Here is a 15,626-nt window from a genome sequence, read left to right on the forward strand (position 1 = left end):
ATCTGGTTGTGTGTGTTGTAATAGTGTCCTGCAAACTTTGCTTTAATTCTACTTTTTTCTATTTAATCATAAAACATCATAATCAGACAGAAAGAGAGTCATGGAACAGGAAGAGCAGGTTTCCTGAAGAAAGAGGAAGTTTCCAGCCTGCAGTGAATAAAAATAGTTCAGAGTGCTCATTACGGAGCACTAAAGGTTTAAAGAATAAAATCTAAACATTTTGAGTAATTGGATAAAACCCAGAGTCAAATACTTAAATTAATAATGATGACTTATGATTAGGCCAATAATTAATATTGGTTTAACCAATGGTTGATGTTGGTTTGATTATAAGAATATTTACACTTACTCTTAAACTTATGGAAGTACTTACAGGTGAAAGAAGTAACTGTAACATGGTGTCAAATAATTAGAATAATGAATTATTCTTGGTTTCTTTTCAGAAATGTCTGTAATAACTCACATCATGATTATAATAAGAGTAACTAATAAGATATGGTTATTATAAAATTATAAATGAATGCTAAATCAGAGAAACTAAAAAGTTATAAATGTGATTTTGACATTGAACTTGAAATGTGTAAAATGTGTAACTGTAACTAAAGGTCACTGATGTTGTGTTGGAGGTAGATGGTAGGTGAAAGGTCAGGGGGAAAAGAGGAACCGAAAGGAGAGCAGAGGTGATCAAGACATTAGGTCATCAGAACAGACATCATGTCTCCAAGATGGTGATGGATATGAGATCATCTGTCCAAGCAGAAACAGGAAGTGAGATTTTTGAGATGCATGAAGGAAACAGGTGCAGAGGGCAAACAGAGAACTTCAGAAAGTTCAGTTCTAAAAAACAAGGGAGTTCATCTGAGGGTTGAGGCCAACCAAGACGCAGATGTGTGGGCTGCTGACATGTACACGACCAAAAAGCGGAATTGAAAGAATTGAGTAGTTGCTGAGAAGAATTAAAAGACACCAGGTAGAAGGATCTGGATTCTTTGTTCCGTAGCGTTCGAGTCGAGCACACATGGAGATGCAGAATCAATGAAGGGCTGCGTGATGATACCCCGGGACGATGAGACTGCTCGCTGCACGAGGAAGGAACAAAATCCGTTTACCCACAACCTGGGATTCTGATTCAACTGCGGCCCCACGCACAACCCAAAAGATTCCAACAATGCTGCAGTGGACATGGGGAATAGACAAAGATCTTATATGGATAAAGAACTGAGTTCGTTGAGGATTCTCACCAGTTTAACTTTGGATCTATTCTAAAAGGATTCTGCCAAGACAAAGACAGGACTCCATCCATTGACGTTAAAGTTTTCTGCTGCCAAGATCGTCTCTGCATCAGGGTTTGAGTAATACTGCCTCCCCCAAAGCCTCTATTTAGATTAAGACACAGTGTAGGGTTAGAAGTAGGAGTAATTTCTAAAAATTCTTAAAAGTTTTAATTTCTTAATTTTACATTGATAAGCTCTATGTCTTTTTTCCCTTGCTAAAGCTTGCTAATAAAAATACTAAAGTCTAATTGATGCTGTGGACAGTTAAGTTATTTGAGTCAACTAAATTTAATTCTTTTGATTAATGTGAAATCAATGTCAATGGTCCTAGTATATTGGGTGGCTTCGTACGTTCTTTAGTTCAGATAAATAATGACCCTGGGACTTATTCCTAGTCACTAAAATTATCTAAGTTGTAACAAGTGCACGTTAATAAACAGAGGAAGAGCTGCCGTGAACAGATGTGGTTTATGGCATACTCCGATGTCTGAATCATGGACTGAAGCAGGTCATACCGTCTGGATGAAGGTAGTTAGAGCTTAGACGAATCTTTCTCGCTCCCAGCAAACACGTTACATTGCTTGAGGATGAGCATAACTTTAAGCAAAATACAGCCTGGGTTAGATGGAGTAAGAGTAAATTGTCTGCATATTTTTACGATTTACTTCTTTAACAAGAATGCTCTTCATCTTTAAAACCAACAGGATAATACTCAACATGAATAAATTACTTAATATTTAAATTTAATAAAACACCAACTGATACAGGCAGAATATGTTTTTTGTTTTGTTTTTTTTGTTTTTTTTGCATAAAGTGGTAATTTTCTTTAGCTTCACTTGTTTATTCGTGTATGACATCTCTAGTCACATTTAGCCATGCATCAGTTTTCATGTCATTTCCTCAGTGCAGTAACTACAGACTCCTGCAGATGGCGATCTCTGATCTCTGTCAAACTCATGAACATAGTTTCCTCTGTGATGTTTTTAACTACAAGTTTGCAACGTGAATAAGACACTTACTGAAGAATTGAATCACATACAAAGACACCAGTTAGTTCTACATGTGTATTATTATGCACAAACCATAATGTCTCTTGGTATTTTGTGATTGATTACTGGGTTATGTCTGTATGGTCTAAAGCAGTGGTGTCAAACTCACTTTCGTTTTAGGCCAAATGAAGAACACGAATATTCTTAAAGGGCCGGTTGTGCCAAAATGTATTGATCAGACCTGTTCACAAACTGTTAAAATATCAATGAATTCTTAAAATTAAATATTGTTGAACAGCTTTTCAGTTCTTCCAGGAATTTGTGAATATTTCATTCATTCAGATCTAGGATGTGTTATTTGAGTGTTCCCTTTATTTTTTTGAGCAGTGTACATCGCATTTATTCTGGCATTAGGTAAATGTACCTTGAAGGAGAATAACACTTAAATAAAATCCAACAAGGATATTCATTTAGAATTAAAAATAACTCACCCTGAATTACCAAGATATATATAACGTATGTAATAAAAGTGTGCCATTAATGTGAAGGGGATAAAACTCAATCCAGACTTTAAGTTTAGGGTCTGGTTCGCAGAGTATGAAGTTATTTTTTTTTCCCCAATTATTCAATGAAAAAAAAAGACCTCAATTAAGTAAAATAAAACTGTTAATAAAACTTTTGGAATTGTAATGATTTTTTATTTAAAAACTAAATGTTTTGTTTAAAAAACTTTTTTTTTAAATTAAATAACTCATTTTTGTCTTGTGAACTTAAAAAGTTATTTGCCAAACATAAACTTTTATTTCCACACATCATAAATCTTTTGTTGTGATTTTAGGCCCTGCCCATGATGTCATGTGAGAATCACAAATAGTTTTTTCACTTCATGAGACAAAAATGTGTGATTTTAATTTAAAAAAAATTAAGCAAAATCAGTAGGCTTTTCTCATGGTGACATGCATTAACAATTCAAATTCTGCTTTTTTTCTTCTTTCTGCAGTTCCACCTTAAAGTTTGATGCAGCTCTGCTTTCCTGAATGGACCATCTTCATCTCCACTGCAGTAGGAAACAGGCAGCTCTTTTTTTATAGATTACAGTCCACTAAAAGGTTGCATTGTGCCCTTGTTTATATTTTTAATAGTGTAATTCTGTAAAGACAATATGTCTGGTGGTCTAGCTCTGATTTACATATCTTGCTAAATTGCGGGTTTGAATATTGCAGTACTTTCCTATAACAAAATAGACCTGCAGAAAGAAATTACTAAAATATCTTGCATATGCATAGTTGTATGTTCTATATAGAGATTTTTCTTAGCTTTGATTGCAAAACGACAAAATTTTGTAATTTATCATTGTTTTATTAAACTCTGAAAACTGTGTGGCTTTAATATTCTGTCCTAAAATGAGGTTAGATGTGCCCCCTTTTTTTTGTTTTTTGAGCACCTGCCCCTTTAGTGTTCTCTGCACGGCCTTGATGTGCTGCGCAGTTGTGTTTTGGTTCCGTTAGCACTAAACAACCCGCCCACCAAGTCATCAGCAGAGCAGGTGTTTAAATCAGTTAATCAACCACTGCTGTGTTCAAGCGAAAATTTATTAATAATTGCAATATAGACATCAAGCCTGACAACATAATGTAATAGACTGGATGTTCTGTTTTGGTGTTTTTGCTACTTTTTTTTTTGTGGGAAATGTTTGATTTTGGTGTTGATTCCCCTGATCGGTAATCTCTGCTCTATCTGCTCGTTGAGCTGTTGTCTGTCCGTTTCCATGGCAACGGGTCCGGGTGTAGGGTAAAGCCCGAGCAAGAAAAAGCAGAATACAGTAGAAGTGGTTTTATCTAGCTTTGTTCTTCACCTGTTTATCAGCTTTATTGTGCCTTTATTGCGGCGCTCTGCAGCCGCTACAATTCCTAAAAGTTAAACTAGCGACAAAAACTGAACTAATTCCCTCTGTTCCTAAAACGTGGCGATATTTATAGCAGTCATCAAACTACAGCATATTTAAAATAAAACAATTTACCAATATAAGAGAAATTTGCCATTTCTTGCATCTTGACAGAACTAACAGAAACCAAACTGTTTATAGGTTTGTTTCAGGGAGAATTTATGCAGCAAACATCAATTTTCTCAGCTTTATTTCAAGTTGTATTTAATAGATATCTGATAATAAATGATGGCGCTATTAATATTTTTGCGATAGATTTCTGCTCGTCCTGCTTTGTAATAGAATGGTTTTCTGGAAATAACTCAGAGCATCACATGGCGACTAATATGCTGTCCAATCCAGTAATGCATATCAATTAGCAACAGTATGAAAGACGTAAAAATAATTAACTATACCTACTACATTAAGAAATGATATTTAATCCTCAGTGTGACATGAAGCTCATTTTGAAACAATGCAAGTTTAAAATACTTTGCAACAAGTAAATCATCAAGTAAATTAAGTCCAATACGTGAGAATGAGACATATTTTATATATATATATATATATATATATATATATATATATATATATATATATATATATATATATATATATATATATATATATATATATATATATATATATAAAATCATTGCCCCCCTCTTGCCACCCCATAGATATTTTTCTAGATCCGCCTCTGCGAGTACAGTAAGTCACTTGATGTCCAATCCACTAGATCTCTGTGCGGACTTGCTATTTACGTTTTACAAAGGAATTTTAAAAAAACATTACCTGTCTGTTAATGCTTTGAATACAACGTGTACAACTTGAGCCGAGTTACATAGATTAAGGCACATAAAGAAAAAAAGGTGCAGAAAATATTGGTGGGGACTGTGCCCTTCATGCAAGAGTGGGTGGGGACATGTCCACACCAGTCCTTCAGGAAGTTACACCTATGGGTTTTATACATTTGTTTTGGCAGGGCTGTAGTCGTGTCAAAGCAGCAACCTGTATTGAAAAGTGTTTTGATGTTTATGTGGATGCTGCAAGCTTCCATGGAACGACAAGAGTTACCAGTGGCAATGCTGTTTTTCTTTTCTTATTTTTTTTTTGTTCTTTTATCATTTTTATTAGTTTTGTGTCTTCACAAGCAGAGAAAATAGAAAACTGTACACTGTACTGCCTATCAGCTTACATGAGTATGTGTAGAGGAAGAGAAACAAAAAAAGAAAAAAAAAAACAACAAAAGGAAAAACAACAACTAAAACGGAAGCCGGCGTACAATGTCACATTCATGTCAAATCATGTCTTCAATGGTTGGCAAGCATTTGCAGACATATTTAAAGGCTGACATCAACACAATCATACCTAGCCGGGTGATAAAAGAAAGAAAAAGAAAGATGCATAGTGATACAAAAGTCAAGACCTGGTGAGATCAAGACCTGGTGAGATCAAGACCTGGTGAGATCAAGACCTGGTGAGATCTTCCACTTTATAGGATTCTGGCCTCTCATCACAAGTTGCGACAACTCTTTAGGTAAATAGTTAAGCAAAGGAGACCACATATCAATGAAATGTTTCTCATTACCCTTAAGAACTGCACTAATCCTTTCATGAGGGAGGACCCTAAATATCTCTTTATACCATTATGTGACAATTGGTGGTTTATCCTTTATCCAATTAACTAAAATGCATTTTCTACCTAAAAGCAATAATTTGTCACAAAGTTTGAACTGTGATTGTGTCAGAGTGACTGATTTTGAAGGTAGGCCACGAAGGAACAGACCTGGGTCACAGCTGATCTTTACATGAAACACATCATTCAGCTCTATAGAAAATGCACCCCAGAATCTTTTAATCAATTTGCATTGCCAATTTGCATTGCCAATTATAATAATGGTAATACGCTCCAACCTCTCTTCCACATTAATTGCATAAGGGAGAGATCTGGCGATCCATCTCATTCAGTATAAAAGGTGTTAAATGTAGAGGCAATGCTGTTTTTCGATGAACGCAGGAAACTGGGGGAGGTGATTGATGTACAGTGGAGGGGAAGTTGGAAATTACAGGTTTATGATTACGTGGTTTTTTTTTATCACAGCACTTACCATAAGAGTGTTAAAAGTCTGCGGTAGATTATTGCAAAGATAAACCGACAGACAAGCAACAATGTTTCCTGTTGGTTCAAGTTACTTTTGTTGCAACCCTGCAGCAAAGAATAACATCAATAAATTAAAGTTATTCTTTGCTGCGTGGTGCATCTTTCATTAGCTCTTGGCTGAAACTGCTGGAATTCTTTTTAGAAAAAGTTGCAAAAATAATGTTCAAAATCATCATTGATGGTTGTCCCTGTTATAGATTTCCAGGTTTTGCTTTTAAACTAGAACATATTTTTAGCTCTAACGCCACTTACTCCAGCATTAGAGCCCTAAGTGAAACTCCGAGCGCTTGAGGAGGGGGCGGTAGAGAATGGCTGGCCGAAATTAGCGTTCATAAATCGGACCAACCTTGAGCTAAACGTCGCTTTCACTGTGGAGCTCCAATATCCAACTTGAAGCTAACTTCACTGTGGTATCAATGCATGCATGATCTGATCTCCAAATTATGCCCTGCCACTATGTGATCACTGTAATTTTAAATGATTTTATTGTGGTTACTGTATTATGGGTAATCCTGAAAGCCATGAGGATCACTGATGAGGAGCTTGTTTTATACCAGAGCCTGACCTTACCTTGATTCCCATTGTGTGAAATGCAGATGGTGAATAATAGAAATAACTGATGCCAACTTGAGCAGCTCCTTGTTGTTCATTACCGCAACAAGAGAAGCCACCAGATCCACATTGGCCGCACTTGATTGTGTCATTTCCCCGACTTACTGATATTCCTGACTCAATGTAAAGCAATGGCGCATGTGGCGCACTGCCACGGCACACACAGTAAGTCACGTGATGTCCACAACTTGTTTTATACCAGAGACTTAAGATCTTTGGAGGGATCTTAAGATTAGGGTAAAAATACAAGTCTCATCCCCATTCGTTCATTCAGCCTAGTGTTAGTTCACGCACACATACATTTTCGACCTATCATTCAGAATAGTATGTCTGTATGCTTTGTGTGTGTGTGTGTGTGTGTGTGTGTGTGTGTGGGGGGGGGTGTGTGTGTGTGTGTGTGTGTGTGTGTGTGTGCGCGTGTGTGTAGGTGTGTGTGTCATATTTTAATAGTTAATATGTGCATTTTTAATATTTTGTGTGTACCAGTCTTTAGTAAAACATAGTTTTTGTCCTAAACCCCTCATATGAAACTGTAATACAATACAAAGATAGAAAAAATCGGCAGAGAATAAACGGTTTCACAGCGCTGTGCGTGAAAATCAACCCAAAGTAATGTCTTTGCCAACATTGTAAATTCGCTCCGATGTGGGGTTAACCTTTTTATGAAAAACTGATTAAAACCAAAGGCTCTAATTTTTTCTTTTATAGATACATGTGTGAAGCCGGGATTAATAAAGCACACGGAGCTTCACATAGAAGGGGTTCTTTATTCTCAAAAAGACACTGTTCCCTTTGAGTGTATAAATAAAAAGAATGAGGTTCAATATATGGAGAAATAAATGGCCCGTATTTCGAACGGTAGAAAGCCTTAGCTTCAGTGAAATGGCGGGCTAACAGCGCGGTTAGCACTCAACAGAGTAGAACACGGCTTCACATAAAAGCTGAAATCAAACGGCATATAATGGCATAACAAACAAACGGCAGTGGCACCTCTAAAAGAGGACAAACAGAAAAACATGACATTAGCATCATCTCTGTAGCTTTATCCACGGAAGATAATTCAGTTCCAACATTAATTACCGAACACTTGAATTCTTCTCTCATGTGGCCATAGAGTCTCTTCTCCACCAGGTCTCGGATTTTATTAGAGCTAGGTTTGTTGGATGCCTTTTTCCCCTGATAAATGGAAGCATTTTGTATTTTTATCTGATTTAATGGTCTGAAATTCTGTAACAAAAAAAAAACTGTGGAGACACAAACGGTTTCACAGCTCTACGAAACAGTATTTGAAGTAACTAAATCTGAAATGTTTTTATTAAACCAACAAACCCACTGGAACAGATTCCACACTCCATGAATGTGGAGTGTGGAATAAAAATCAACCCAAAGTAATGTTTTTGCCAACATTGTAAATTCACTCCCATGTGGCGTTAACCTTCTTATGGAAAACTGATTAGAACCAAAGGCTCTCATATGAATAAAGTGTTTTTTTATACATACATAAATTAAAATCATGATTAAAATGATGAAACACCTCCTCACCTCAAAGATTTCTGTACATTTCATAGAATAACCAACTAGAATTTAAACTAGTTTTCCTTCTTAAAACTCCATGTAAAAGTCATTTTTTATCAAGTATCATCATTACAATGTTCACTTTATATTCTTGTTTGCCAGAAATGCACCACAAAATGGCTAATTTGCGGTGCTCTTATCGAGCCTCGTTGAAAGCAGGATGTTGAGTTTTTATGTGGGGGTTTTCTTGAAGAAACCAGCAGAAAGAAAAACAGTTTTGCATATAAAACCGCAAACCAAAAAACTCCACCTGTTCAGCAGATTCCTGTCTAATGGTGCTGCTTATGCTGTGGGTGTGTCTTATGCACAGTAAGAGTCTTTTGTACCAATCTTGCTTTGCATGTTACGTTAGTTGTTGGTGCTGCACAGCCTGCAGCCAACGGGTCACGATGGAGAAAAAGCACATGCATGTTCAGCACAGCAGACTTTCCAACTCTGCTTCTTTAAGAAGCTGCAGAGGTGAGTTTAGTTCAGACCAACAACCTGATGATGTTTCTGTTGTCTGCTGTCTTGGCTGTAATCTTCCCTCTGTTCAGGTTCAGAGAGTCGTTTCCATCTGAGTGTCATTCTGTTCTTCGGAGTGTTCAGTACCTGCCTGCTCATCGGACTGCTGGTCACCAACGCTCAGTGTGAGTCTGCTTAGAAACCTAAAACTATTACAACTTGTGCATCAAACTAAAGCGTATATGAATTTAATGAAAGACTCTTTGGACTTCTTTCTCAACACATGAAGTCAGAAAAATATCTTGTTTGTTTTTAAAGCTCAAACTAACAGGGGGAAAGGCAACAGAATAATTAATTTAATTTTTATTTACTTTTCATTTTGCCTGTTTTTATTTTGTTTTTGTTTTTTTTTTCAGCACATTTTCAAGGTGTCCCAGATAGTTTACCAAAAAACTGACTGAGGGCACATTTTTGAGTTTTTGATATGTAAAATAATGTTTTTCTTAAAATAATAGCCTGCAAGTCGTTTTTTTTTTCTTCCCAAAATCACTTTTGGCAAAAAATGACATAAGCTATTATTTTAGGATTGTGGCAATTTTCAATTATTATTTAAGTATATAATGGCAAGTTTAATTTTTGATATTTGGAAGTTTCTAGAAATACAAGTAAGAAAGCTTACACAGCAGTAACTATTCATAAATAGAAATTATATATGTACAAATACATCTATGATTAATATTACCCTTTGCACACAGGGTTAAAAGTATTTTTTACATATTTCTATGTAATATTAAGGTTTTAGATTCAGAGTCCTGATCTGAATCCAATGCAGAATCTTTGGAGGGATCTTAAGATTAGGGTGATGGCAAAGAGATTTTCCAAGGTCAAGAACTTACCAGAGGAAAGATTTGATCAGGAGTTGTACAAAGTGTCGCCTGATGTGTTGTAACCACTAAGTGTATTATAAATAACTTCTTCTATGCCAGTTTTATTAGAAATAAATTACATTATTCAGTGATCCCTCTTTTAGGTTATTTTGTTTGATAATCTTTTGGAAATACACATAAAATGTCCAACCATAAATGCTCTTCTTCTTTGAGTTATTTTCATTTTAAATCTAAATATGCTGGGGCTATGAAAAGTATTAGTCAATAATGTGTTTTGGGTTTTATTGTTTTGGTTTACGTCTTTCCTGAAACAAAGCCAAATCAGAGTCCAGTCAGGACATTGTTGTGTCTTTGTCGTCTTTCCCTAATAAAAATCTATTTTCCTTATGTATTACAGACAACGACGCCAAACGGCAACTGACTGAGGATCTCCAGGCCTTGAAAAAGACCCATGCCTCCACAGTTTCAGAAATAAACAAGCTGAACATCACGCTCGATGAGAAATCTAAAGAACTAAGCAGAGCTCTGTCTGCACAGAGTGAGCCCTCACTACTTCAGATCAATGCTCTTCTTTAAACACCAAATATTCCTGCTCATTGAGATTGTTTTGTTATTATTTTTGGGTGTAATTTAAAGACAATTTAGAGTGTCACTGTTATGTGTGCTCAGAGATATGAAGATGTCACATTTAATGTGATGATACCATCTTTCTTATCGCATCCCTTTCTTTTTAATTTTTTTTTTCAGATAGTAACTCTGAATGTCATTCAAGTGATGAACTCCTAAATTATCTGACTGATCGTCTCCTCGCCTGCAATGAATCGCTTTTCAACCTAACCAAACAAAAAGACTGCCTGAACGTCTGGCCTGAAGAAGGAAGCGGTGATGAAGGATTGTCTCTGCAGAGTAAGCCCTAAACACCATACACTTTTTTTAATTTAATATAAAAGAATATTGATAGGGTAGGTATTTCTGTATTACTTTTAAAAATATATATGTGACCCAAAAACCCATGTGGTGTTGACAATTTTTTTTGTGCGTTTCAACTTTCAAGCCCTTTTTTCTGATGTATTCCAATTGACTCTGTGTTTTTTGACAGAAGAAAACGATCTCTCCACCCTCTTAAAAGATCTGACTGCGTGCCGCCAAGAAAGTGAGAAAAAACTTTCTTTCCTGTCCAAAGACAAAGACCTGCTGAACGCTAAGCTTGGTGAAACGACTAAAGAGTTGCTCCGGCTTTGTCATTTGTTTGAAAGTAAGTCTTTTTCTTTGGTAAAAATGGATGAAGTGAAGTTAAAGTGAAAGTTAAGACAAAATTGGTCCAAATAATCTGGCATGTTCACTCCTAAAATAAACTGAAGACATTTAAACATGTATATATGTAGGAATTTGTGGCATTTAGAAATGTGAAATGTTTTGTAAAACAAAAATCATTGTTCTAACAATTTATTTTTGATGTGTGCAAAGTAAATGATTAAGTCTGTCCAATATTTATACTGTGCTGGCAGGAAAAGAAGTTATTTTGTAATGTGAGCAATATGTATTTTATAATAAGATGACAGGTAGCATATTGTACTGGCAAAAACATAGTATTAGTACAATAAAATGTTCATGCTAAAACTTGACAAAACTATTTTTCTTTTGCCCTGCGCTTCCTACTCTTTGGCTCCTGCTCTTTAACACGTTCGTTATTGGATTATTATTTGTGGCCCAAATATAAATAGTCTGAACATTTTGCAGAAAAATAAAAAATTGATCTTCATGTAAATTTAAAAACATCCAAACTCGATTCTCTTCTTCCAGACACAACGTGTCCTCTCGGTTGGTCGAAGTTCAATTGTTCTTGTTACCAAATCTTTGGTAAAGGCTCCTGGGATGAAGGCAGAGAGAACTGCACAAGAGAAGGAGGAGATCTGGTGGTGATAAATAATCCTGAGGAGCAGGTGATGAGAGATTTTAGAGGGACACTACTGATTAAGTAGCCTATTAAACATACTTCTTTAATACAGTCAGTAGGCATGTTGTTTTATATTCTCTGTATAGTTTTATGTAAAGACAAAAGACTCAACAACTAGATTTTCCACTGACAAGAAGTTTCCTCTAAAACATTTAAATTAATATTTAGCGATAATTTGTTAGATGATCAGTGGTACAATATTTGGAATAAGTAATGGAGCAAGGAATGTAAGATGTGTTTTCAAAACTAAATTGTTTATCAAAACTAAAGGAAATCTTTTTATGCTGACATTTTACAGAAATATCTTTCTGAATTCAAGAAGGACTCCTGGATTGGTTTGAGTGACAGAGAAACTGAGGGATCCTGGCTGTGGGTTGATGGAACAGCTCCGAATTTCACGTAAGGATCCAGTTTTTCATTGAGCGCCAGCAGTGACGCTGGATGTTGTTTCCTTTAGTTTGCAACATGGTTTCTGCATAAACACTTAATATTTGTGTAAAGTCATGTTGTCAAATATCAACAAGAAGTTAGATCGCATTGAATTTAAATATTTCATTGAAATAAGTCGCAGCATCAAAACCTTTGAATATTATTTTTAGTATCATTATTAAGTTTATTAACAGATCTAATCAAACTTTTTACCCCCAATAACTATCAGTTATTTAATATTGATTGACTGATTTGGACTCATAATCAGATACTTGCAGTCAGAATTCTTAAAAACTCTGAAGCTTCACAGTGCAGTAGAATTACATTTGAGTGGCATAACAAGTCACTCATCAATAATAATAATGATCAGGACGCTGCAGTCTCTCTTTTCTGTCTTTTTTTTTTTTTTTTTTAAGAGATTCAGATTTTTTTTTTTTGTCCAAAAAGGAGTTTCTGCTGGACATTCATTATTTGGTGCTTCAGCACAGGTTATTTCAGTCTAAGACGGACAGATGGACAGACAGACAGGGAAATTAAAATTTCAGGAAAATTGTTATTTCCGTCTTTCACACAGCACTCTTACATATACAAAAACACTTAAAACTTAATTAAAATGTAAAAAAAAAAAAAAACATCATTAACAACCTCCAATCCAATTGCTGTTCCTGCATTTAGAGATGTAAACGTGAGCTTAGAGATTTTTTTTATCAAATATGTTTTCATCTGGGGTTCCCCATACTGATTATTTCAAAATGCAGTGATATAGAACCCAGGTCAATGCTTGAGATAGGACCATGATACCTCCAACCATTATTTTTTGCTATTTGAGTTTGAAAAAGCCTCTAAAGACATCAGAGCTTTCATTTTCTTTAATGTTCTCACGATGAACTGCACATGTTCAAAAACTCGAGAGTGAGATCTAAGTAGACAGTGAGGACGCACATGAAGTTTATGTGAAATTTAAAGAATTTCAAGGTTTATTTAGTTGGTAAAACTGATTTTAAAAAAAAACGTTTTAAATGCTTATGTCTCAATGTTTTGCTCATCTGACTGCCTGTTAAATCCTGATGCAAAAGGAAAAAAAGTTCCATGATTCTCTTTTTCTCAACTCTTCAGATCTTGGCGCATCAATCAGCCTGATAACTTTGATGCAGGCCCAACATGGGGTGATGAGGACTGTGCACATATCACATCTGATGCCGACTCAACTTGGAATGATCTTCCATGTAATGCTAAAAAATGGTGGATTTGTGAAAAAATACCAACAATGTTTGCTCCATAATTTTTTTAAATGGTTCATTTTTATTCTTCGGCAACCAAGCAGACTTTACCATGTTTAACTCACCTGTTACAAAATTGCAAACGATTAACTGTATCGACATACACAAGTGTTTTATTTCCCCTCCCACCAACAGAAAATGTATTCTCCCTCTGTTTACTAGCTCAGTTAAAATTAGGAAATGTTTAAGTTGCTAGAAGTCACTCGCTGCTCCTTTTCATTATGTGTATAAATAAAATTTCTTGAATCCAAATTCTTCTCTGTTGATGATTGAATTCTGACTTTTAGTGCTCCACACATATGTTTTCTTTTTAGTAGAAATACAACTTTAAAAGGCTCAGTGTTTGTGAACACAGAGTGAGATAAAAGGGTCCGACCAGTGTCACAGTGAGTGATGGAAGGAAATGATTTGGGTTCATGTTGTTGCTCATCTGAAATCAGATGCAAAAGCCCTCTAAAGTAGAAAATGATCAGATGAAACAAAGATTTGAAATTGACTTTGAACAGAACAATTTACTTCACATATATATAGAATATGTGAGTTTTGCATTAGCAAATTAGCTGAAGTCAGTTTGGTGTTATTTTCACATACATGGTAATTGGACTCAAAAATGAAACAGCATTGACAGGTCCACAGTCTAACAGTAATAGTTTTATCCATAAGTGGATTTATTCATTAAAGATAATTTAAACAATTTTTCTCTAATGTTCACAGGGACATCATTTTCTTCAATTGTTATATCTGGAATGATAGATTTAGTGCCATGTTCGGCTTTAACCTTCTGACCCACATGCAAAATCAACAAGCCAGAGTAAGATAAGATTTTATTTTCGTTCTTAGTCAACAGGCAATTCTTCTGAGTCCTTCTGGGGGGCGGTTGTGTCAAACAATCGGAGGTGTCTGGAAAGAGAGTGGGGTTACTGGTGGCTCAAAAAATAGATGTTCAGTGATGCAAAGAGAAAGGCTTACTTAGAATCGCTATGGTTGAGGCATGGGGGAATTGCCAAGGTCCAGTGTGGAAATTGGTCACGGAGGTTCCTGAAAAGAGTGAGGATGGTACTGATTGGAGCCGGAGAACTGATGGAGAGGTGTGGAGGGAACAGCGGGCAGGCAGTCTTGGAGGTAATCCTCAGGAGGAGGGAACAAGGAACTTGATCCAGTGAAAGTCCAGAGACAGACCTAGAGGCAGGCAAACACAGGGACTTGAAACCACTGGTAAAGTACTGAAGAGACTGATAAACCACAAGAAACAGCTAGAGTGACTACCGGTGCACGTTAATCATCCAGCACTGAGTGAATGTTCTGCTGCTCCTTTATCCCCAACACTGATGAGGCAGATGAGATCCACCTGCGTAGGCTGCCCAGGTTCCCCACCAAGATCCTCGCTGGAACAGATGCATCACTCTCTCTCACACACACACACACACACACACACACACGCACACACACACACACACACACACACACACACACACACACACACACACACACACACACACACACACAGGAACCCTGACATTTAGAGTGTAATAGGCAAAGAAACACATTTAAACTGTGAGAGATGAAAGTATGATAAGGCCCTGGCTTTGTGTCTATTATTAAACACTATAACATCCTACATATCAGTGTTTCCTTTAGGTGTTTCATTGCTTCAGCAGGTCATTTCAATAGACAGGTAGTAAAGCAGGGAAACATCTAAAACATGCAGGGCAGTGTGCCTTGAGGACCAGGGTTAGGAAATATTATTATTATTAAAACACATATTATCAAAGGCATATAAACATTTCATAAAGAATAAGAAATCATAATATTCCTCTGTAGGAAGTTGTTCTTTCCAATGGCACATTTCATTCGGGACTCAGAACCTTAAATATGCTAAAAGAATTTAACATCCACATTTGAAAAGATTAAAAGTTTTAATGTGGATGAGCATTAGCTGTCTTAAATAAAGTCTTTTTTAAATTCTAGATTATTTGATCTATTTTTCAACAGTTTCAAAACCTGTTCAAGCAGGTTTCAGCAGCCTTGTACGTCCCTGGCAGCTCAGCGACGCTCCGGCCGGGTGGAGACAGCAGGAGCTCTGGGACCTAA

General features: G+C 36.1%; 1 protein-coding gene and 1 long non-coding RNA gene across 2 annotated transcripts; one reads left to right on the forward strand and one right to left on the reverse strand.

Moving 5' to 3' along the window:
- Window positions 1-8,719: 8,719 nt before the first annotated feature.
- Window positions 8,720-13,787, forward strand: LOC148160396 (C-type lectin domain family 10 member A-like). The gene is made up of 8 exons (XM_088010638.1): window positions 8,720-8,997; window positions 9,075-9,167; window positions 10,267-10,407; window positions 10,617-10,775; window positions 10,969-11,124; window positions 11,673-11,812; window positions 12,125-12,225; window positions 13,372-13,787. Exons 1-8 carry the CDS (start codon window positions 8,811-8,813, stop codon window positions 13,535-13,537), a joined length of 1,143 nt encoding a protein of 380 aa, XP_087866764.1. The 5' UTR covers window positions 8,720-8,810; the 3' UTR covers window positions 13,538-13,787.
- A 556-nt stretch (window positions 13,788-14,343) lies between these two features.
- Window positions 14,344-14,892, reverse strand: LOC148160397 (uncharacterized). Its single transcript, XR_015764780.1, has 2 exons — window positions 14,802-14,892; window positions 14,344-14,714 (listed from the first exon to the last, which is right to left on the reverse strand). It is a non-coding gene; the product is annotated as an uncharacterized LOC148160397 (long non-coding RNA).
- Between the last annotated feature and the right edge of the window lie 734 nt (window positions 14,893-15,626).

Source organism: Poecilia mexicana, unplaced genomic scaffold (assembly GCF_051168715.1).
Source record: "Poecilia mexicana isolate PSO_F unplaced genomic scaffold, ASM5116871v1 scaffold_2, whole genome shotgun sequence".
NCBI lineage: Eukaryota > Metazoa > Chordata > Actinopteri > Cyprinodontiformes > Poeciliidae > Poecilia > Poecilia mexicana.

Excerpts from the sequence above, each read along its gene's own strand:
- LOC148160396 (XM_088010638.1), top strand. The coding sequence starts at position 8,811 with ATGGTGCTGCTTATGCTGTGGGTGTGTCTTATGCACAGTAAGAGTCTT. Across the intron at positions 9,168-10,266 it reads GCTGGTCACCAACGCTCAGT|ACAACGACGCCAAACGGCAA; the intron begins GTGAGTCTGCTT and ends TATGTATTACAG. Across the intron at positions 11,125-11,672 it reads GCTTTGTCATTTGTTTGAAA|ACACAACGTGTCCTCTCGGT; the intron begins GTAAGTCTTTTT and ends CTCTTCTTCCAG.